Source organism: Lineus longissimus, chromosome 9 (genome assembly GCF_910592395.1).
Source record: "Lineus longissimus chromosome 9, tnLinLong1.2, whole genome shotgun sequence".
NCBI lineage: Eukaryota > Metazoa > Nemertea > Pilidiophora > Heteronemertea > Lineidae > Lineus > Lineus longissimus.
The window spans coordinates 19,915,867-19,941,198 of NC_088316.1; the positions used below are offsets into that span (position 1 = coordinate 19,915,867).

Consider the following 25,332-nt stretch of genomic DNA (forward strand, 5'->3'; position numbering starts at 1 on the left):
TTGTTCCTGGTGAAAAATGCGAAGAGCTCATTCGCAGCATCAAAGAGCTCACAGAGATTCACCAAGATTAAACGCAATTTTTGAGATTCCCTACTAACTGCACATCAGGAAGAGTTAGACTAACAGCACAATCGCATCATTATAAATCGCCCGGAAACGTGATTGAAAATGACTTCTCTTTACAGTTAACGGTTGTTGATGATGGCAGTTCTTACCCATTAATAGGAAAGAAGCTAGACATTTTCTCCATATGATATGGGTTTCGGAATATGGGAACGGAACTGGACTGCGAAACGATACTTAATATTGTGAATTTGAAAAAAAGATAACATCGATCTTTTATGATCCGGGTTCGATATCATGCGCTGCTGTGTTTTAACCAAATTGACGTGGACAACCCACAGACGCATGCAGACAAAGGCACCTTTGAGAAAGTAGAGCCATAGCATCGTAACTTGATGGACCTCGAGTCTTGATAAAACATAATCGCTCTAAAGTACAAACACGCTACGATAGAAATAGGAGCAGAACTGCCCTTTCTTTCATATCCGTTGAACGGAAATTTCAGAGCTGCATAAAGTATAACCTGGGGTGGACGAGGTAGAGTATTTGAGCAGTGCCGCCATAATTGCAAGATCAAAGTAAATGCCTCAAGAATAATCAATAACAAAAAAGACTTTTTGGATACCATTGCAAAAATAAATCCAGGGAATATGTTATTTGATAATCGTGATTATTTTACTTGCCAAAGTTAGATCAATGCGATCCAGTTGAATATTGGTAAATATGGTAAAAATATTCAAATAACAGAAGTTGCTCTCGGACATTCGTTTGACACATCTGTAGTCTAAACGCACAAAGCTATGAAGGCGACGAATGTGTTCGGTCAGTGGAGAGATGACATCAACTCGTCAACATATTAAGCAAGATTAATTGAAACTTTGAATAGATTTTATTTTTCTGAAGGTTTTTTGACACTTCAGTTAGAAGAGTATCGGTGGGACAAGTTGCAGCACTCTGGAACAACAACAGAACATGTTCGCTCATAAGCTAACATTTGGATCTCTCTCGCCAATAGAAACCTTCATAGCCTTCCTTGGGGGGGGGGGGGGGGGGGGTGCTACGTTTACTTTTGCACCAGTTGTTTACCTCCAGATTCAGATTCTGATAATGACAGGGATTAGCTTCGTTTGTCTCAGAGCAGTGTCTTTGCTGTATTTCCGAGAGCCGTGAAGAAATAGAAGACTCATTAAGGAGCTGATTATACAACCAGTCCTGAGTGGAAGCATACTTTTTGCTTGTGATCAACTTGTTAGAAGGTATTAAAATGGATATCACGCTAATAACGTAATTGCTACGATGGCGTATCAGTAGCTGCACTTAAAACATAACACTAACAGAGAAGGAAACGATGAGGTGTCAAAATGAAGCTATTTAGACTAAAAATGCAAAGTGCATCTGGCTCGTCAAGATTATATCCCCTGGTTCGTATCTGACCAGTAACTGATAATGTAGAAGGGAATAGAGGTCCTGAACGGATAGTTTACCCATAAGTAGAAAGAATAAAAACAAATTACGTTCATCCAACATCAAGGGAAAGCAAGCGAGAATATCAAATCTGCAATGGAACAGCCCTTGCTATTCTTTAAGAAGACAAATTGCTCCATACAAGATTACACAACTCAACGACTATGCCTCCGGCTGTCACTTTCAGAACACTTGGACGATATTTTAATTCTGCCGCCTGTGCTGTTTTCGTTCGTTGTGTGGTAATTACCTGGATAACAGATACACCTTCATTCCATTACTAGGAGACATTAGCGTCAACAAGTTAATTTGTTCCGTTTACCAGTATCTATATCAACAAGAAAAGAATAGAATCTGTCAGCAACACAATAAATCATCAACATTTTTTTTGACTGTGACGATATGTAAATAAACCATCTAGAAGGGGACTATCATCCACCCAACGCAGAGCTAATAATAGATACAGTAGCTAACAAAACCCGATGCTATGCCCGCTGCTCGACGAATCTAAAAGCTTAATAGCGACAAAACGAAATTAAACCGTAAAAAATCAGCAGAGAGATTTGCATAAAGAAAAAGGAGAGACTTCTTTCCTTGAACTGAGGGAGATGATAAAGAAAGTTATAATCATTCACTTCGGTACTTCCTAACTTTTAACCTTTTTAGTGAAATACCGCTAAATTTCGTTTTTTTTGCGGCAGATGTGACACAGCTCATTAAAGTTCCGCTTAAGAACAAGAGCTATGGGATTTGTATCAACTTGCTATTCGTTTAAGTTGTGACGATGATAATCTGTGATAACATGACGACGACGAAGAACACAGGATACAAGTAAAGAGTATATTCCAGGATAGAAAGCACACACACACGCAAACTTTGATTTTCATGGTATGTGAAAGAGTGATAAATTATACATCACTTCACTAATTTGCTGATGGCTCAGTAAGTTCGTTTTCATGACAACAAAAGAAGAAAATTACCACTTAGCTCATAGTTTCTGATTTTGTTACCAGAACTGTAATTGATCGGTCAAATTTCAAAGCCAGAGTTAAAGACTGTCAGGTGGGAAATAACAGAGTCGTCTATAGTACTGAAACAGTAAGACTGGAATCTGATTTGCTTTAAAGAAGGTACATTCGGGTTTATATGAGCTGTTGATGAAGCGACAAATGTGCATAGCTTTGACATTTGTGATCACGGCGCCAGACTTTGTAGTTCCAATGAGGGTCCTAATGTAAATTAAACTCTTGTGAGAAATTGAAGCTTTCACTGCAATATGTCTGCAAGTAGATCTTTTAATGGAATTGCATCAGTTAACATGTCGCGGAAACCCAGCTCAACGTTCTGAAAAGTCACACTTTAATGTTAGGACTAAGCAGTGACGATAATGGCAAGTTGCCAGCATAAGATTGTGCAAAGATTATCAAGTTTTATCCCGATACTTGATCCATTTCATGTACATTACGCAAATGTTTCACTTGGTGTTTAATTGAGAACCATCTTCCATTTGGTTGGTTGAGTGTATGTAACCACTTTAAGAGTATCTTTTCAATTAAGGTTGAGGACAATTTAATGCAATCCCATTATGTGATCGCGTACTTAACATAGCTATATCAACAATTTTGTAATTCCTCGGGAATCAAAGTTAGAAAAAAAAGTTTCAAACTTTCGCAGTAATCTACGAGGTAAAAGCTCAGATTATCTTTTTTTCTTATTCTCTTGTTTTCTTATGTTCTGCCAAGAGAAGACCGAAATGAAAATAGGAAAACTTTTGAAATTTCGTGTTTTAAGAATTACCCATTAACCGCTTGACACATTTTGTTCTTTAGTCGAACATCGCTACACTCTAAACGCTTCCTATGGATTTTGCCCGCAAAGACCGCAGCTCCTGCTCCGGTCGGGCGGAAATATATCACCTTGATACGTTAGACATGCACGACGCCTTAGCGAGTTTATAAAAGAATGTATCCTCTATGACGGATGCTTTAATGGACAACCCGAACTGATATCCTTTCATCATATTGTGGTGTTGTTGTGTTGTGTTTTTAATACTTTGCGATATTACAGAGGTTTCATATGAATGATATTATGGACATGGGATTATTAAAGAATGTAGCGCTAGATAAGGTAACATCTCTACGCTGAATTGTCAGCAATCTGAGGCTGATCAAAAAGGAACTTTGCTAAGTTAGCTACTATATCCTGAGAGGATATTCTCTTGTCTATTTCAGTGTTGTATGTGTTAGAGCGTCAAAAATACGCCCTCGCAGCAACAGATACCGGATAATATCTGTCGCAGCGAGGGTATATTTTTTACTCTCTATACATTTCTATACAGTTCCTTAGAGCTGCACTAGCTGAATGATACCAACGAGTCTCTCGCTAACGCAGTTCCACTGGTTTATAGTGATTCAGGTAGGTCTAGATTACTTGACTATGCCAATGATTAAAGCATTTTATGGATCAAAAACTGCCCAAGGGTACGAGCCGTCTTGCAAAGATCATAGCTTTAATCAAATTTCACAATTTCACTCGTATCCAACAATCTACTTGAGTTTTTTAAGTGGTATCGCCTCACAAGCCACAGAAACTAATGAAGTGTAGCCATGTCAATTCTGTGTATCTTTCAAGAACCCAAGCCCCAATTACAAGAAATAAGATTTAAATTCCCATAAAACAGATATGTTTTATTGAAACAACATATTGAAGTCAGCTTGATTTATCGTAATTTGATGCTGAAAGATTTGCTGCCGGATCTCTATTTAAGCGTATAACGATTCCTGTGCTAGAGCATTTCATAATGAATCATGTTAACGATCCTAACCCATTGGTTGAAAAAAATAATCTTCAAATCAGTAATAGATTTTCACTTTGTTGAGGATGACAGTTTCAGTTACTTAGTATCTTGCTATAGAGTCACTAATTAGACTACAAATGTCATAAATTTCATCTCATGATCTAGAAAGGAGCTATCACTTTGCATTTGTTTTCTCGATGAGTCACCAATTCCGTAGGTGATTGGAAGGAAAATCTGAACTGTGAATAATAGTCTCATTTGTGGCATTACATCATTTTTAAATATTGCAAATGTGATAGTGTATTCATGAGGTTCGTTGTATACCATAAATACCTCGGGATATTTCATGAATATCACAATATTCATCCAAGGGAAAACTCTTCTTTTTTTACTGTTCTTTATATCAGCAGAAGATGGATATGGAACGAAAGATAATGCCCTCAGAACAACCACTCTTTGTAATCTCGGTAGATTTGGCCTCAGCTGAAAGTATTAGAACACTGGATCATTGCCTGGAGACACCGAGCGAGTTCACGAGTCAAGTTGGGAGCCAAATGATTTGCTGCGGTTGGTGCAACGACATCAATTTACCAGAGCGCGACAAACAGATTCCTTTGAATACGCCCATCTCATACTAACGTCAATTTTCTGAGCTGTGATGGCTCCCGTCTGGCATACCAGTGGCCAAAACATGCAATAGGTGACTTGTTTATTACTTATTGTCTTAATGATCTTAACTGTTCATACCGAAGCGAAGCGTATTGAAGTCTTAAGCAGATTCTGGGTGCACGTTCGTCATTTTAGTTGAAAACAAGGCAAAAAGAAACGTAGAAGCCACAGCTTTTTGTCGAAATAGATGAAACGAAATGGATAGCCCAGGTTTGAAATCACTAATGAAAGTAAAATCAGTTACTTTGTATTTCAAACGCCATGCAATCGAATCCGAATCATCATCTGACTGAAGGAAACAGTAAAGAGAAGCGGGAAAATATGGTGACATCTTTTAACGCCATAATGAAGGGACTCGGAAAAACTTTGTCCATTGGCAGTTGATTGACGACAGAATATCATATCAAACTTATCGATGGCAGTTTGGATGACAACGAGAGTTTAAAAAGCCTAAAAGCTTCCGTTGGTTGGATTTAATGTGAGGAAACCGGTTAGAAGTACAGGTGTGAGGTGTCCACGTTGCCAGATAAAAGAGACATCTTCCAGGAGACAGCTCCAGCACCGCAAAATGTTCCTACGCGAGCCAAGCCACCGCGTCTTTTATTATTTGACATTTTCTGCTAAAAGGATACAGTGCGTTACTTGTTTCTAAAAAACGAAACTGCCATAGACCGAGCTTTGATCAATCAATGAGACTGAGATGGTATCCTCCTGTTCGGTGAAGTCGGCGATTACATCTTTGTAATCCAAGACAAAACTCCGGAGCTGTGGCGAAAAAATATAATGAGGGATGGCTTTTCACTTTCATAAAGTCAACAGCGTCACATAGAAAACAGTTAATGCTACCATTGACCTTTTCAATACAGCTTAATCTCCGTTTCTTAACGATGCAGGTTTGTCATTTTCGTAATTTCACTTTTTGTGGGCGAATTTGGATTCAGCGATTCTGTCAACCTGATCTTCATGGCTCTTATCCGATTGATCATCGGATGGCAGGACAATCGCCTTTGTAGTCTTTGGTGGTACGTTGGAAATTATTAGTTTTTGAGGATCCGGACATCTGGGAAAGATTATCTTTGATAAAGAGAGGCATTCGCCAATTAGGTGGACAATGATTGTAGTTTGGTCAGTTGTAACGGTTTTTATCGGGTATCTACAAACTGACTTCTATTCAACATAGTCATGGAATCTCGTAAACAAGGCAGTGATGAGGCCTTCGGGCTACTGGCCGTCTTTGATAAGTAACACCAGACCAGTGCGAGTTCGATCCACACCTTTCAAAATCCTACACCGGTGTAGAAGTCTATAATTTCCTAGGACGTTTTCTTCTTCTACTCAAGCAATACTGATGATGATGTTGATAATGAGTTCGGCAGGAGATGCAGTAGTTTACTGACAATACGACCAACAATCGCAAATACGCTATACATAGACAATTGGTTGCATGTACTTCCCTCCTGTGCCCGAGCACTTTGTCTCAAGGAAGTGCTGTGGACACACCTAATACCGGTATTGTCATTAATGGAGCAGGAAGTGATTGTGGCGTGAGGGAAGCCGATATGACAATGATTGTCTGTGCTACTGGCTGACCAGCATAGGGATTCCGCCTTGTGATGAATGTGGCACACCTTGGATTATGTAGCGATCTACTGCAACCAAACCTGAGAAATAGAGTTCTGGATGGCATAACAGAGGCATACTTTCTAAAATTAGCTCAGACAGTCAAACAGCAGACACGCAAGACTTTTTCAATCTCGAACTTACCTAAAAGGGAAACAAATTAGATTATTAAGGATACAGCACTCCTCTCATTGCACAGCCTCACTGATTGATCAAACTACGGCGTTTGCATAATCAGAGAATCACAACTTAGTATCTTACTTTTTACAAACGAGCCAATGGCATACCAAAGTACCTTAACACGCATATAATCTCGCTCCTTTTGTGAGGCTTTGATTACAAGTAATGTTCTATAGCAAAAACACCGCCATGCGAGCCAAGGTATACTTTTCAGCTTACGGCAAATCAAGTAAAAAAACTTGCCAGCATCGTTGCGGGTTCTTAATTAAATTTATGAACACTTTGAAGGAGAGAGGCTTTGTCTTTGCGTAACATATCATCATGAGCGTGCGTTTGACAGGGAAATTTTTTATCCTAGGGCACTGCTGCGTTTATTCTTATTCGTTGCTGTAGTGTTTGTGAAACGGATTGTATGTTCAGTTGAGGGCTACATCGGAATACGTTTTCCACAACGAAGACAAATACTGATGTTTGTCGAACTGTCATTGCAGAAGATTTCCTATAAAACTAAGATGTGTCATCCCCTGGCCAGCTTTGCCCAGGGTGAGCACTGCTACAATGACTCTATGTTGAAACAGGACAACAGACAGATCATTAGCTTGATCATAAGAGAGTTTTCTGGCTCCTCAGGCTATTATTCCTAATTGATCATTTCTCTAATGGCAAGTCAAATAACAACTTGTCATCTCAACATGAAGCTCTGCACTCCCGATTAACCGGAATCTGTCCTCCTGAAAGACCTGGCACTTGGTACGACATCGAGGAGGACACAACAGACCGAGAAAAGTTTGCGAAGCAGTGTATAATCATTCTCCCAAAAGCACAATAACTGCTCATCCAAATGGCCGCCACGGTCGGCAAGCTGATATTAAACGTGGCTATTAGGCCTACCCTTCTTTCGTATCACCTAGCAAGTTCAAACAATCAGGGACCTAAAACCAGGAGGTAATTAACTTTGATGTGGAACCATACCCTTGAGAAGACAAAAAAAACAACGATAAACGATACACAGTCTCTTGCCGCTCACTGTGGCGATGATCTATCACAACATCCTTCGGTTTCCAATATGGTTTTTCTAATGTTGGTACCCAGGGGCATGAGCAACATCATCAATACGACGGTGTACCTATATCAATAACATAGTCCATCGGAGGAGGTTTTTTTCATTGGTGGTGTTGTTTTTGGAAAGGGATTGAGGACAACTAACAGTACATGGGCTCATCAGATGCTGGTGACTGGGAGGTCAATGTCTCAACGTCTAACACTCCATGGCCTAATGGTCTGAACTTTCTCATCTGCTACAATCTGACCAAACTGCCAGCTTTGTCCGCATAGTAGGTTGATTAGATTTGATACTTTAAGGGCCCACAGTGTGAGAGATAGCAGTGTGATAGAATCGTCAATACCTCAAATATGCCAATGCATACATAGTGGTTTGAATGTCTTTTACCGCTGTTTCAAATTGTTTTCGGGTATGACCATTGACATTTACCTAAAAGTTAATCAATCAATGGCAGAACGTTGGCTTTCGTGACGATAATATGACATTTCGGTTCAGAAAGACGGAAGCGATATCAACCAAACCCACCCTTCTCCCCACAGAGAAATACACTTATGATTCAACCACAACTCACCAGACTAAAGCGCACAGCATGTGTATAAAACTGTACATTACGGTGTTTGATATTCGATCAAGTTCCTGTGAAATAACATAAGGTGATCCATCATAAAAGCGACAAGTACACATATGCATGGCTCCAAATAGCAGGCCCGGCTGTGACTGAATCACCAACGGTGGAGACCGTTCACGTTTAGGTACCAAAAGGTATTAAGTCAGTTTTTGATCAGAATTTCGACCTACAACACCCAAAACATTATTTTCTGTCACTTACGTACCTTCCTCAGCCATGAAGTAATTTTGACAACATCATGGACCAAACGGGGCCTTTAAATACCAAATTCTATAAGCAGGGAAACGTGAAACTCGCTGGAAAACTTGCTGTTGGTCCAAATAACGACAGTTGTAATCTCGTTTTTATCATTAATAGGGAACGTGTAAGAAGAACCTTCAGTTATTGGTTTTCCATCAACTAATCAACACTGCGGCCACAAAGCCACAAGCTGATCATCCAGTCCGCATTAAAGAGAAGAAACGCGATACGTTATTTTGGTATTTTAAACTTGATCGTTTAAGATACAGCAGCATTACAAACAGCTCTTTTAGGACTCCTGGTGGTATAAAGAATGGACGACAGTCCTTGAAGCCTAGAGCTTAGCGGCGATAAAGCAGTTACTTAAACCGTAATGACTCTTATCATAAGCCATTAACAAGATTTACAAATCTGCTTACTGATAAATTCGATTGCCTGGAGTAGCCTTTTGGATGTTAGTGACAGTGGAATTCAATCCCAAATGCACATTATAAGACAACGCTTATGAGATTATTAACTGTTTGGTGGTGGTGACTGGTCGACCAGGGGTGACAACTCATAGAAGTAGCTTTAAACAAGTCTAGCTGCACCAGAAACTTATCAAACCGAAAGAATAAGATTCATTGTAAAATGTACCAGTGTAAAAGACTTCATAATCGTCATTATCGTAATATGACAGAAGGACATGGTATCAATCAGGCATGTAGATGCAATCATTGATCGTCAATGGTTATCTAAAGACCCATGTCCGAGCGATGATTCTCTGCAGGACCATATCCCAGTGGACCTCTTCTCAATTAGCCATGAGGACTCTAGCGGGATCTGAAATCGACATACAAATCCAATCAATCATCATCAATCAGCGGTATCGCCGACACGTAATTACACCTTTCCTGTCTGAGAGCCTTTTACAATCGGAGAGTAAAAATATGAAAAGGTTGATAGGTTTTGTCGAAGAAGGGCCATACTTCCGAGCGCTGTCAAGAAATCAGTCTGACGATGCAAAATGATTGTATAAATTGTTTGTGGGCGTCATAAACAGCACTCCGGGTGCTTATGGTGCGAACCTTTTTTCTCATTTGGACTCGAGAATCGCTAGCTAGAGGGTTAAATGGGCAAGACTTAAGAAATCACATACTAAACGTTAAGTGATCTGCTAGCAAAGTCAGTAGCACATGGCTTCAGAGGTATAAGCGAGATAGAATCAACTGAAAAATGGCTTATATCAGTCTGTAATCATACTATATTTGGGACTTTGTCACCATTTGTTGGGATGCTGGACGATTCTGACGGGTTTTGTGAGTACATCAGATGCAATGACTTCACAATTCATACAGCCATCTACTTTCTTTCCTGTCTATTGGCCCAGAAGCAGTCTATTTCCTGTAAAAGTAATGACGACTCAACTTTTTTCTTAAGGTTTTTTGACAGATACAATATTGTGCGTGGATTGTAGTGATATAGACGTGTGGCCGCCGAACACTGCGGGTAATTGATTTTCTGGCCGATTTCCTGATCGAGTGAGATCAGTGATTACCCTATAAAAAGACTGGCTTGCCATGTGATAGGTGGAATCAATGAAATGCTGCATATTATCATTCTCCAAAGCAGACATTACGCCTCCTCACACGACAACTACCACTGCGACGGAGTATGGCCTGAGTGAGAGATTCCCTGGATATCATCGGTTTAAGACGTCAAGTGAAAGGGACACATTTCATCATGCCTTGATTTTCGTAATCCCTCCCTTCGACCACCACTCAAAGTTTGACCGACCCTCATATCAATAATATCGTACGCCATGAAAACTTCAGTTGTAGGATTTCCTCTGTTCAGCAGTAATGTCTTGGGGAAATGGATGCACCCCAAACGGCTGCACCTGCAAGCATGAATACTTTCAAGCCACAGATTTGGGAACACTACCATCACGGCGCCATGCATATAGCAATGTGCCGTGCCCTAATAAATGCTTCCCGAAATTGGTGGCTTGCATTGGAACTAACTTTTCCCCCCTTGTCCGTCATTAAAGGCATTCAAGTGTGTTTTTCAACCATGATTATCTCCTTTGTCCCTCCACCACTCAGCGCCCCATTTCTGGAAAGGTGTATAGGCCGGTTGTATGAAACGTCGTTTATGTCGAATATCATTATGCTTGTAATGTCCCTTTTGCAAATACACCTTCAAGTGTGGCTCTTGGAATTTAGACCAAAGAAACATGTTTTGAAATATTGAATGGAAAGATCCATTGACTCAGTCGGTTAGGGTCACGGAAGCCATTCGTTTCTTGATCAATTGGTACAAGTCAGCGCCATGCACCATTCTCTAATCGTATTTGTACAGAAATAAAGTCGTAAAGGTAGCCTAAATGCGTCATCTTGATGCATACAACATATTTCTCTACTCTTTCTATTTCTTATGCCTTTAGTATCATTAAACAGGGTAACATGACAGCAGACACATAGACATTTAGTATATCGTCACATTTACGGCATCCTGTTATAGCATGCTTCTGGCGAGTACGTAAATCAATGTATGTCATACATGTGATGCACGTGCAATGGACGCTAATAGTGGCAGAGAGGCAGAGAGACTGTGCTTAAATATTATGTCTGCCTTGTATCACAGGTCCGATCACTAACCTCCTGGAGATTTTAAAGTATATCCATCGCTGCAATTCAATTTCAAATTAGAAAGTCAAGAATCAATTGAAGTTAAAAAGTCCTTTAAATCGTCAAATCACCGTTTCATATCAGGTCAGATTGACAAAGGAACGACCTGTTTAGAAAATGACGAAAGCTTTGAGGTTGTTATAAGCCTTTTATAGATCCGGTGACATCATATCAGCTCGGAGAACCATCCACGATACAAGGATGCTCCTTCTGAGTAGTGTTATGGTTTGCCTGGTGGTCCTCAGGGCCCAGGCGATGCCTTCTCCAAGTCGACCTTATCCCAACCAAAAGATAATGGACAGTAATGGGAACTACCACCTCTATTGGCTTTACGATCACACCAGCATCACATTCGAGATTATCGCGAAGACCACTGGATATATTGGTTTAGGATGGTCGCCCAAGGGTGGTATGGCAAATGGTGACATCATCATTTCTGGGGTGTACGCAAACGGTACAGATTACTTCAAAGTAAGTTATCACACATTACCTCTTCTTGAGAGGACAGAATAAAACAAGAGGCCCAAGGGCCTGGCGCTCAGCTGGATATGACCTAATAACATAGGACTGAGGGTATAAAGTAGTAAATATCGGCTTTATACTACTGTTTGAAGGTCAAGAGAACACGTTATACCACTAAAATTTCCAATGCAGAGCTGCCAGTTGGATGAAATATGATTGAACTAATCAGCCATGGTATGTAAATATTACAGGAGGCAACGGAAGATATCCCTAGTTCAGTATAGCTTTACAGAAAAAATGGGAGTAACATTATTGTGTTGCTTAAAACGTCTACTTTTTACTCATGTAAGAATCGTAGTACTAATAATAACTTCAACTTATTTTCCAGTTATGATAACACAACACGCATCTTCATGATCATGATCTTTCTCAAACTAACTGAATGACCTATTAGTAATCGCCTTGGACGCACAACCTAACCACATATCAATCCGCCCCGACGATCGACACATCCATTCGATTCGATAACCGGGTAACCCTCGATAAAGTTTGATAAATAAACTAGAACTGAGATTTCACAGGAGCACCTGTGAATTCATGACTCCAGGGTTGTTTTGAGGGCGATATTGTAAGAGTTGGTCTTGAGTACGTGAAGGTCCGTGTGAGGCACCTGGGGAGAGAAGACTAGTTGAACGATGGGATCATGGAGGTATAAATAATTATTTATACCTCCATGATGGGATCTGACACGGACACTACTATTGATCTCATTATATGAATACCATTTAATTACAAAAAAGTGAAAACAGATCATATCATATTCCTTGGGATAAATTAAAATAGGAGTGCGGGAACAAGGTTTTTTAGCAGGAGGAAAGCGAGAACATTTTGTGCCGTCGTATTCCGATTTGGCTGGTTAGTGGTGAAATCTGCTTTTAATTTTGCAAATTAACATATTCGTTTTTCGAGTTCTAACGTTGTCTGAATTAAAGATGCTTTCCCAATGCTTGACTGGTCTGGCAATTAAAGAGACATTGCCAGGAAAACGTGACGTCATTTTGGCCATTCTTCTTACCGCACGCCCTCTCTCTCCGTAAAAGTTCCTGACATGGTGTGAAGTGGGAGGGCGCACAATGGGAACCACACTGCCGCGATGTTAATAGTTTCTATTTATAGAATTCAGCGGCAGAGATTTTAGGCACGGAAAAAGTGGATTAACTCGGCTAATCTCAATGGATTTTACCCAGGAATGTTTTCAAGGCGAGAGAAACATCTGATTTAAGTACTGCGCTTATTAGATTTCATGTTCAGGCCGAAGATTGGCCTAAAACGTGGACGAAAAGAGTGCATTATCGAGTGTTGGAGAGGTCACGTGATTGGACGAGAAACCTGAACAAAGTTTTCGTGCTTTTAGCTGTCAACATCAATGGCTATAATATACTCCTACGGAATAGTAGAACTAATAGAACTAATTTCCGAAGTTTCCAATAGTTTGAACACAAATCAAAACATCGCCCATCAGCTGGACTCAGATCTGCATAAATTACGATAAATAATGATGTCGTCGCTTCAATTTCGCAAAGAAAGTTGACTCCATTCGAAGGTTGTTTTGACCAAATTCTGTTGAACTCATCGTTATGAGGGCATTTGAACACATTCTCGTTGATCTTTTCTATAAACGTGTGAAGTTTCGTACCAAAATACGTTTCCGTAAAGGCTTAAAAAAGAAAATTTGTCACTTACAAAATCATCGCTCCGGTAGAAATAAAAAGGTCACCGCCATTTTCTTGATGATAGTACTCCAGGTAACCGGCGGGAAATTTAAAGCGGGGTCATCCGGGGTCAAACAACAGTTTTGCTCACTACCGCCAACTGGTGATATAAATCCACACTAATCTATTTTATATCAAAACTTCTGTATCATGAAGACCTTTTCAACTTTATTTCGAGCTTTTATCTGCTGGAATAGAGCGTCAAAAAATTGTTTTTTCATTTACGCATTTTGCCCCCTGGGGAGCTGAATTTGAGTCGAATCGCCCAAATTTTTTTCCGTAAGCAACATTTTCTGCGGTGTTTATAAGCAAGACTAGATTTGAAGTGCCTCGGTTGTATGATTACAAAATGCCCAACTTTGCCTACAGATGGATGGATGGATGGAAGGATGGCAGGATGGGTGGAAGGACGGACACCAATTGAATAGCTATTTGACTAGCTCCGCTGACTTTGTCAGCTGAGCTAAAAACCATAGAAACATTCGTAATTAGGATAAAATTCCCGGTTAGCCCATTCGTCGAGAGGTTATTGATATTTTCATTGATTACGACATATGATTTCAGAACTAATAGCTTAACAATGTAAAACGGCAAACAATAACGTTTTCTATGTTAACGTATTTCCTTCTTCAGGATTGCCATGGCCTGCACATAAATGCTAAGCCTGTCTGTCACGAAACTCAGGATGTGCTGCCAATAATGAGTCAAGAGATAGCAGGATACACCAGAGTTAAATTCCGGCGGCAACTGGACACATGTAAAATGCACGACTTGCCCGTTACGGTAAGATTACATGATTCTGATGCAATATCGGGTAGCGGAATATTACTTCCAATGCAGTAGATGAATACGATGCCATCTTGACTATACAACGCCTGTTTTATAACGAAGCATGTATGTCGTTTGAGGTAGGATTAGACTTTGATCCAAAGGTTCAAATGTCTCAGAAAACTGAGAAAACTGAACCGAACCGAATTCGGTAATTTTCAGGTAAACTGAAACGTCATGAGCATATGCTTTAGAAGGACTGATGAAAAGATGAAAATTCTTAACGTTAGCTTTATATAATTGCCTCTTAGCGGCAGAATTTGGTGAAAAGAACTACCAAACAGTGATATATATACTTACTACTTTATGCAGTTAACCTTCTCTTTAAGAGCGGCACAATGCGTATGATCTGGTCAATGGGAAAGACTGATGTAATGGATTGGCATGGTAGCAACCGCGGGACCAGGAGTTTGAAGCTGCTCGGCGATAAACAAGTCGAGGTTAAACTTCCCCCAGACGTCAAGACATTTGACATCGTCAAGGACAATGTAAGAATGTCATTCAAAAGCTCAAAAGTCACGTTATCCCTAACGGTTACGTTAAGTAAGTTATCTCTTTCAGTTAAACCCACTGAAATGTTCACGTTAAGACTTAACGGCGCCGTTAAAGCCAACGCGGTTTTGAACAACTCAGCCCAGGCCCATATCCTTTGCTAACATGACTCGAGGAATTCACTGTCAATAGCTCTTTTTTACTCGTCTGGGGTCGATTTCTAGAGTCATTTCTTGCTCACGAGTTCAAATGGTCCACTGATTCACAAAGGAAATTAGCCAATCATTCTCAATAAAATCTCAAAATAGATCGAGGTATAATAAAGGTATAGAAAGACATTTCGTCACCAGAGAATTTAATAACAAGGCGCCTATATCATAAAGATTTTTGATGAGGCTCCATCACAATAAATGCAGATGACTTTGTTAATTCTTAGGTGATGATTTGGCACAACGGTACACGGCCCAAACCATGGTATGAAAGTCCTGAAAGAAACGTTTTAAAATTAAACAGGGCTTCAAAGAACTCCTCTGCGCCTTTTGATGACTAACTCGGTAACGCTACTTAAAGATAACTTAGCCAGTTAGTTTGTTGAGCAAGCTGTTTCAACACACGACATAGTTTTAGCTAGAGTAACGCGAAATGTACTAATAACATTCATTACTTAATTTTTTTCAGTTTCTAGTCCCTGACACCGAGACTCATTATGACTGTGAGATCTTTCGACTGCCGAAGCTGGAGGACATTCATCACGTGATAAAGGTATTGCGTTATGATCATTATGAATATGGCATCGAGTATTGAGTTGGAGATTACGTTTCAAAGTGACTATCAATTTCTTTTAGAAATGATTATGAGAATAATTACACCTATAACACTAGTTTCTATCACAAGTGAGCGAAACCTAACAACGCACATGTGTACTAAACAAAATCATTCAACACGGACATGAGCTCGGTCTGCTCGCCTCTAAGCTCGTTTAGCCTACACATTAAGGTCTAGAAACTACTCTAGGACTCAAACACTTCATCATGTAACCAAAGGCCCTGATCATATTATTTTTTAGGTCATCCCTGTGATCACACATCCAGAATTGGTCCATCACATCATCGTGTACGTCTGCGACGCCAAAATCAACACATGGGCCAACATGACGTACCAGGTTAACAACGGATCTCAATGTTTATACAAGAACTCAGCTATGTGGAGCCATGGATACTGTGAAACTGCTATGTTCGGATGGGCCGTCGGTGGCGGGGTAGGTCATACTAAAGTTCACATCCTCACACACTCTTCGCCGCACCAGTTAGCCTATCTCAGTTTTCCTTTCTATGACCCTGATGGCATAGGGTTCAACTGTCAAAACTGACCTGGTGAAGAAGGATTAATTCTGATTGACTGATACGACAGACAAGATAAGGTCCTGCCCATTAGTTAATCCTTCAATTATGAGCTAGCGCTAGTCTTGTAGGAGAGTCTTACAATACAATTCCCGCTTCAAGAAACAAAACAAATGTGTATGCCAGTTAAAGGAATTGATGAATTGTTTTTTCAGGCATCTTTGTACTGCTAAAGAAATAATTTCAAACTGAAGTGAATGTGGATTATCATTCCTTCTTTCAGAATTTCACCTTTCCAAACAATACAGGAGTACCAATGGGAACGGACAGGGAGCCGTTTTATGTGATGCTCCAAATACATTATAACAATATCAAGCGAACAAAAAGTAAGTGATACAACTCGGGGTAAGATATTTGACAACCATATGTTCCTCTTGATGACTTGTACCGTGGTATCATCTCAGTCAATTAGAAATCCAAAACAATGTGAAGGTCAGGAATAATGGAAAGAATGCAGAAAAATCAATCCAAAGATATGTGGTACGAACCCTTGTCAAGGCAACTGGACTTTTCTGTACATACTTCATTCTTTCTTTATATGAGCCAGAAGAGGCATCTAGTAGTTATCATAAAGTAAGGAACAGCCTCAGCCACTGTGCAAGAGTTTACAGAAACAAAATGTCAGTGTCACATATTTGAAGGCCAGAACTCGCTGTAGTCACCGGCATGTGAAAGCTTTGCTCGGCCCTAAACGGTTATTTGGTAATACAGTAATAATGCACGCTGGTGCGATTGACGTATTTTAAAGAATATTTTACTTCCCACGACCCCGTTATGATATTTCAAATTCATAGAAATATATTCCCAATCATTTTACTTCAAGATGTCCGGGATAACTCAGGTGTGCGTATCGTCTACACTAAGACTAAGAGACAGCACGACACGGGCTGTCTCGTATTTGGGAAGATATCCTTTGAACGGCTCATGGTACCACCCCGGCAATCCAAGTTCACAGTCTATTCCTACATACCAAGGACCTGCACTGGAGAGGTATGTTTTGATTCGATACGCAATGACTTCTATCAGGAACGAAACTTTGCTGTTATTGTTGGGAGACCAATTTAAATGAAAGACGGACTGAATTCTGAGAGGAAGGAAATCTTCAAAATCCGTGTTCTTCCACAGCAGGCATTTCATAGCACCTATTTTTTTATTCATACCTTTCACAGTGGCGGGTTCAAAAGCACATTTTCACCACTCAGACAGTTGTGAGAACACAGCAATCTGAACCAAAACCAAATTTTGCCACATTTACTGTGCTTTATGTGTGGACTACTGCGTACATAATGCATACGACTTCTCTTCTTCTTCAGTTCGGATTCGGGAACCAAACACAGATCAGAGCCTTCGCCTACTTACTACACAGCCATTATGCTGGAAGCGCCATCAGGTTAAGACATTTCAGGAATGGAAGAGAGCTGGAGTATCTGGGCGACGACCCAACGTATGACTTTAACTATCAGAACAGCATCACCTACCCACAGGAAATCGTCATCGAGCGGGTAGGTGACTAGCTTCCGATAATAATGTCAGATGGTCAAGCAAAGGCAGCGCTTGTTCATTGGAGGACCTTAATATAATTGAACAGGTTGAAATTCAAGATCTCGCTTTGATGTTTTTTTATGTTGGAACTTTAGTAATAGAAGATAAATCCTATCAAAGAACTCGAAAACGCTTATTGATCATGCTGCTTTTTTTTCGTAAATTTGTACCCAAGTTCCAGAAGAAGCACAGACTCGTCGAGAACGATGGACAAGACCAAGTTACTAATCCCGCCCAGCCATCATGTGACGTTAGATGAAGGACTAATCTTACTTTTTTGGAGGCTGCATTAAGGTTATCACTGGATGGGGTGTTCAAAATAAACATACTACATCCACAGAGTGATTTTGTTCGACATAGTATAATCAATTTTTCAATGTACTTTTACTCTTTCGCTGCATGTTTTAGGGAGACGAGTTCCTCGTAGAGTGTACCTACAATACATTAGACAGGACTCATACAACTTTGGTAAGTTCATCATGATCAAATGCCAATATGCTGCAGCGAGTATTACTAAATAATAAATACTTAATACTGCTGAAGAAATCGGAATGAAGAAAAAACGTAAGATTTTTGGTAGCAATCATACACTATACGGACAGTAAGAACTTCACCAGGGTAAGAGGCCTAAAGCCCGCTCTTGAGTTTCATCAGTTTACGGATTTATCAAGGTATTAGTATAGAGAAATGATCGACTGGGACATTATTTGCTTTATGGCAAACAATAGCGAGGTGGGGTGTAGGAAACGCATTGTCTGAGACAGTCGATTCTTTATGACTCGAGGAAGAGGACTTTCACACCGTGGTCATACCACTGTACCAATCAGACAAGTGTCAGATGTTGACCTTTCAAAAATTGATATTGACGAATTTAACACAAATTGCATCTATTTCAGGGCGGGCTGAGCTCTCAGGAGGAGATGTGTCTCACCTTCCTCTATTTCTACCCTAGAATCCCTCTCTCCAAGGTGATAACTGCAACGAGTTACAGTGCCCAGAGCAATTTCTATGTAAATAACCGGTAGGTATAAGAACCTGATATAGATAATCAACATAGGGCATCCTGGACATTCGTTGATTTGTAAGCACTTGCCGTGCTCTCTGATGTGACAGTTTCCGATAACCAACATCACATTTACACTTATTAATTTGAGAAGCCAACTGAGTATGCCTCAATGACATGTAACAAACGCAAATGCGATCATCTTCTTCTTTTAGGAAGGATGACAGGACCAGCACGACCAGGCGCGACTTCCTGGCGTCCAACATTAGATGGGACAAGACCACCTCCAAGGATCCGGTGAAGGAATGGCAGCAAATAGAGAAGGCACAGGAGAACTATATCGCTCTTTGCACAGCTTCCAAAGGGCTCGGTGTTGTTGATAAGGTAGAGTTATAAAGCTGAAGACGTCTTATAAGCTTTTACCAGACAAAGCCATTGCCATTGGCAGAACAACTTACCAAAGCTTTCTCTTCTAGCTGGGAAGTGGCCATGGTGATCTTATGCACAAATTTAAAGTACTCCTTTGGCCTGCGTAGATATGGCTGTGTTATTACAATTAGCACCAGCTAAAACGCTGCTGCATTTGTGCCCCGCTTTTGTTATGTGGATGTGGAGCCCCTCTTTAGTTATGACTTCCTCATGGCAAGACAACTTTCATTCTCCTCACTGCAATTGTTAGGCGAAAATCCCGTATGGCTGCCCATGTTGCAGGGCACCAGAAAACAGTAAGACGGGAAACCTTCCCCCAATGGCAACTCCAGGCGATGGATCCAAATATAAAGCTGCCACTTTATCTAAGCTAGCTGCAGCCATTTCCCCGGCCACTAGTTCCGAGCTAACAGCTGAGGAATTCAAATAAAAATTGGGAGCACTGTTTGAATTTTCGACAAAACCGACGAATCTGGCATGTTGCTTGCTATACCAGACCTGAAAATGGTAGGCTTCCATTTGATTTATGTGATGTTTAATAGAATTGCTTTCTTTCAATTCCAGTGGATTTATAATTTGAATCCATTCAAGATCTACTCTGAGTACAAGCCACCAACTTTGCGATGTAACATCACCGCCTCAGCCAACGTGGCCCTTCCATGTCACTTGATCATAATGAACCTGGCAACTCTTGTGCTCCTTCTAGCCGAAATAGTGTAATACAGTGATACATTGCAAGACGTTCTCAATGAGGACCTTTCAACGAGCATGATTTCCGTCCATAACATCCAAGAAATTAGGTTTACCAGTTTACAAGTTTACATACGAAAGTGTTTTGTACTTTTATATGAGCTGTAATTGTTAGATAATCCTAGACTTTATACATGTATACGCAGCTTATTGTCATTATACATAATCCGCCCGCAATTAGGGTATTTCCAATGACACCATGAGTGAGCACAGAAAGCCTGCACATGTACCATAACGTTAATACGTTAAGTGCCAAGTTTTTCTTCAACAAATGTCACTTGGGTTCTTTGCACACTGGTCACAGCCTCTGCACTATATCTGTTTCATTTGACAGTCTTTGTCCTCTTCTGACCAAGCTATTCACGTAGAAAGGCAAGAAGTATACATATTAGCAACTAATCGACGTTTTACTATATCAAAATATGGATGCATTCTTGTTTCGAAGAAGTGGGAAATAACACTCTGATATTTAATGTTGGGTTGTTGTTCAGACTTTTGCCGCCAGTCAAGTTTAACACAAAGTTTATGTCTAAACATTTCAGAGAATTACATATTGTACTAGCATTGTACCCGTGGCGCAGGCAGGTTCAAATGGGCTATACCTTGAATAGATTGAATTGCAATGAAAATATAATGCAGTATCAAAGGAGCAATATCGAAGAGACAAATTAAACCAACCATTTGTCCACAGACTCGGACCCTGTGGCGTGCTGTATGCGTGCATATAAAAGTAAATCAATTGGTCCGAATGAGATGATGAGGCAATGTGAATATACCTCGTTCTTTAGTCAGCAATATGCCCCTTTATACGGAGATGAAGGAGAACCCAGATAGGCCTTCACATGGCGGCCTCCAAATGGCTCGGACCAATTGCACTATCTCCTCCTACATGTAGCATGATCTCGGGCAAGGCACTTAGTCGACAGGCAAGCTAGAAGTTCAGCACCGTGAGCAGCTCCTTGATAAGGCCATGCCAAGTTCAGAGTGCCTCTTCAGATACATCAAGTTTTGAAAGCTGTGGTGAGCACATAAACATACCATTGTAACCTTAATTTGAAAATCCCTTCATAATCAAGGGCTAGCTCTGGCTAATACAGTACCAATATACGATAGACCATCAATTTGACCCCAGCTCCTTACTGCGGGAAAACCCAAGTCCAGCAACCAAAAGTATCAAAATACATTTTTGTTTACATTTGAACTGCACACATGCGTTTGTTTACAATTTCTTTCCCGCGAAATCTCGAAGATCAGGTGACCTACAATCGTGGATTGAAAATAACATTAACCTTGGTTCAGCAGGTCAACACGTGTACAGGCTGTTCCAATCATCCCCCTACAGCCAGCCGTTCAACAGGTAGTGTTAGTCACCCCACAGGGAGTGCAGGTGATTCATTAATCCCCTGCATAACTGAACAGCAATGGCTTGGCTTCCGTGAGTGATAAGGAGAATTGACCGTGTCCGATTAAAAATCCCTCATTACTGCTCCGCTGAAGTAAATTTCCGAAAATAAACATGACGTTGCATCAGGATAACATATCACCTGCAAACGTGCAAAATTTCGAGACGAAACACGACCCCCAAATGGCACTTTAGCGAGCCGCCTTATAGTATTATGATATAGATTGGTGACATTTAGAGCTTAGCCCTAAATCATCAGTCAGAGAGGCCGGACCCAAAGCATCACCTCTCACTTCAGAGCATATCAGGTTACTTCAACGCATTTTACCGCATACTGGTTTTCAGGCATCAACCAATCAATCAAAAGGCGTTCGTCACACTGATATTTGAAAATAACACAACCCATACCCAAGACACCCAATAAATCACTATGCCAAGTGGACGTCTACCTTAACAGCCGCAGTGTTTCAATCGGAATAATTCATCACAGCCAGAGAAGTCCATGAGACTTATAAAGAAAATTACCTTTGGGGAAAGCTATCACGAAAGCACATATGACAAGAAAATATGAATTATCTATATGAAACCTGATAAATCCACTTTGGATGTGACAGCTTTCGATGACCATACTATTCCGATCCCTTTAATTGGTTTATATATCATTGGGCCATGTTCAATATGCTTTACTTTATCTGAGTGCTACACCTTTGGGTTTCATTGAAGGCTCTTTGATGTTACCGATGTCAATAGAGTAGAGGCTATATTACGGATTCGGCTAATGACTGGCCTGTCAGTAGTTTCACGTACAAACTCGAAAGCATCATCATGTTGAAAAAAGACAAAGGAAAACGGTGACTGCTGTTTTAGTAAATGGCCGCACGAGGCAGCTGGTAGGAACTACTATGTGTCATCCCCTCAAAATGACAGTAATTACAGTAAACAGCTTTTTGTAATGGTAGTTACTCTGGTTTCAAAGCATTTTCTCTACCAATAATCACAGGTCTACAAAATGATTGAGGGTCATTTGTTACACCCTAATCTTTATAAATGAGTGAACAAATACCACAATTAGTAATTTGTAACGAGATGTGGCCCAGACGTATAAAAGAATGAAAAAGATACCAGCAATCAACAAGAAGCAAGGAACAGTGTTCCACAGGGAGTGCTTAAAGGATAAAGTACACTTATGAACATGGCTATGGCGAGTGGAATCCCTCCCCCTAGGCGTTGTATGTTTCCCAGAAAACATGTGGAGGTCCAGTTAATTTAGAGTTACAGAGTGCGATCATCCCAGGAGGAGTGTAAGTGTCTTGTTTACCTACTCAATGAGAGTTCCTTCAACGCTTTGAGCATCTGAAAAAAACCTAGTTTTTTTTATGGCCAGCACATTACATGCAATTCATCAAGGTTTTATGAGTAAACGAAGAACCTCCATATAGTAGAGAGAGGCCGGATAATCATTTAGGAACATATACATGTATACATGAGCATTTGATCAAGCATTTCTAGGCTTTCAATCGTCTTCTTTCGTGAAAGTAATACATATGAGCGGACTCGATTCGAAACATATTCATCAAACAAAAAAACAACACCCCAGATGAATCGAATCCGCTGAATCAGCAAATTTTCAGTATCACTTCTCCATTCATGACGATGAAATAAGAAACGCTTCTGGCCTCAGCAGTCACTTCTGAATAAAGTGCCTGGTCTTTCATCAAGTAAATCCCTGTAAGATTGGACTATAAGCCACCCCACTTACGGATGGCCAAGTAATCAGCCATTTAAGGCACTTCAGAGACTGGACTTTGGTCTCTGAAGCCAGTTTGCTTTACGACTTGCCAACAGCTTTTTTGTCCACTTAGGTTTAATGTGTGATTGGTCGGATTCGCTGCACTTTATTCCTATTCATATCCTGTGCAACACTGCGAAATATTTCTCAGTTATGGTCTCATCATTCAGTTCGGAGTTCAATCAATGTAATTTCTTTATAAGATTCTTGTAAGATTTTTAGCGAAGATGTTAACTAAGAACCCTACACTTTGGTGACTTCCGTTCACCTCGACAGAGCTTTTCCCCCAAGAAACTTTGGAAATCGTTTGAAACATATTTATTGGTCTTATATCTTACGGGAGTGGCAGCGGTAGTTAACAGCTTAACCGATTGATGCAAAGGAAATGTCTCCAATTTTGTGTGGCATTAACTTCTCTGATTGATAAATGATGTTCTGTTTGTGACTAAAGTGGAAGGGGAAAACGGAAGCTTCACTGGAATGAAATAAGAGTTAAAGATCGGTTGACTTGATGTGTGTATTTCAAGAAAGACAACCCAGCCTGTCTGTCAGGATTCGAGAGCACCAAGATGAGGTATAAGCAAGACCTCATTGGCAAGATACCCATTTTTTATAATTCCTGTGAATCTAATAGAAATGAACCTTCTAAGCCATCTGTGCTCATCGTCAACACTTCTATTTATCCGAGTTCACCGTGATATTTGCCCAATTCCCTTCTAAAGCTAATCTGGCTATAAACAAGGATTAGGGGAGTTGAAATATCGACAAGTCATTGCAAATGACTTGGCTAATTCTCCCTAAGATGCCATTTACCGCTATTGACTATAAACGTTATGAATAATGTGTCGGTATATTCAGTGATTATGATTTGGTATTGAACAAACCATTCAGTGAGATAGAAATGTTGAGGTGTTCTGAGTCAAACAACCAAGCCACATCATCTATTGGAGAGAGAGAACAACTGATATCAGTTCAGTGCTTCTATGAATGAACAGTTACAAACAGATGACGAAGTACTGAGAGAAAAATGGCTGAAAATCGATGTTGCAATGTTTATTTTGAACACCTGTGGTATGCCTACCTGAAGTGTGATTCGACTGGGCCACATAACTTCACAGATGACAAAAGCTGGCTTTAACTTGCACCAGCTGTCGATATCGTTGCATGGAAGCAGGAAGAAGAGCCTCATCATCAACAGACAAAATACGAGCTGATGAGGCTGTGTCCTATGCAAGGACAAGGACACATCTTCTTAAATGTAACTAGACTTGAGCCTACAAACCCTGTAGACAAGGACGGCTTCGCGCAAACATTGGCACCATCCGCACTCACTCGCAACTTCGAGCACAGCAGAGCAGGTGGAGTAATGCAATTTTGTCTCCCGCCCATTCATTCCTATTTGATGTAGGAGGTAAGGGGTAAAAGTTTATTCACCAGGTGAAGCTTTAGTCAGTCCAATGCGCTTACCAGGACCATCCATTCGATGTTCAACCATGCACTAAACTTAAACAACAATTCGTAATATGAGAAATCAATCGGGTTTAGAACGAAATCTTGACCGAACGGAAACTATACCAAACAGACGTGGCTAGCGAGACTTTGGGCAATTTTCTACCAATGAAGTCAGGTGGTGTTGATTTGGAATGATGGATCTATTGGTATTATTGGCAAGACCTACACCTGTGTGCATGATCTCTCCTGGCTAACAGACATTATTTCACGAAAGCTGCATGGCTTACGGTTTTAGGCAAATGTTATGCGTATGATCTGCCTGGATTAGGAGCGCCAGCCGAACCTGTCTCACCATATTTATTCTCAAAACCACTTAATCAAGGTGACAGTCAACAGCAGCCGAATGCTCAAATGACGGCCATTTCTAAATTAGATTAACCCACACTGGTCCCCCGTCGACTGAAAATGCACTAGCAACCAAGTCTTTCTGTTCTAATAGTTTCAATGCAAAGCTGCAAAACCATTAGTTTGTGCGTGACTTGCAGAGAGTCAACACTCGACAAATGAAGCAGACATGTTGGCACGACAAAGAGGAAAAACATCGCTCTTATGAGATAA

The 25,332-nt window shown here is 40.4% G+C and overlaps 2 protein-coding genes across 7 annotated transcripts in view; one reads left to right on the forward strand and one right to left on the reverse strand.

Moving 5' to 3' along the window:
- Positions 1 to 25,332, reverse strand: part of LOC135494147 (glycine receptor subunit alpha-2-like) — a 102,020-nt gene that overhangs the window by 26,285 nt on the left and 50,403 nt on the right. The window contains exon 1 of one of the 6 annotated variants that reach the window (XM_064781960.1): positions 14,756 to 14,896. The exons of 3 other annotated variants lie outside the window; for them this stretch is intronic. Coding sequence is in view for 1 of the 3 variants with exons in the window: in XM_064781959.1 (XP_064638029.1) it covers positions 1,778 to 1,818 (41 nt within the window). In the remaining 2 variants the exon portion in view is untranslated. Of the gene's footprint in view, positions 1 to 1,777; positions 1,856 to 4,657; positions 4,936 to 14,755; positions 14,897 to 25,332 lie in introns of those variants that run through there. 2 more of the 6 variants (XM_064781961.1, XM_064781959.1) reach the window with 2 other exon arrangements.
- On the forward strand, positions 11,548 to 21,277 carry LOC135494146 (DBH-like monooxygenase protein 2 homolog). Its single transcript, XM_064781955.1, has 12 exons — positions 11,548 to 11,864; positions 14,261 to 14,410; positions 14,785 to 14,943; positions 15,626 to 15,709; positions 16,014 to 16,205; positions 16,571 to 16,673; positions 17,171 to 17,337; positions 17,661 to 17,849; positions 18,298 to 18,357; positions 18,786 to 18,910; positions 19,108 to 19,276; positions 19,886 to 21,277. The coding sequence occupies exons 1-12, from the start codon at positions 11,595 to 11,597 to the stop codon at positions 20,039 to 20,041; spliced, it is 1,824 nt and encodes a 607-aa protein (XP_064638025.1). The 5' UTR covers positions 11,548 to 11,594; the 3' UTR covers positions 20,042 to 21,277.

What these genes read in the sequence shown, in the direction of transcription:
- LOC135494146 (XM_064781955.1), top strand. Translation starts at nt 11,595, where the DNA reads ATGCTCCTTCTGAGTAGTGTTATGGTTTGCCTGGTGGTCCTCAGGGCC. An exon ending in CAATATCAAGCGAACAAAAA is followed by an intron (nt 16,674 to 17,170) that starts GTAAGTGATACA and finishes TTTTACTTCAAG; the next exon opens with ATGTCCGGGATAACTCAGGT. An exon ending in AGGAAATCGTCATCGAGCGG is followed by an intron (nt 17,850 to 18,297) that starts GTAGGTGACTAG and finishes TGCATGTTTTAG; the next exon opens with GGAGACGAGTTCCTCGTAGA.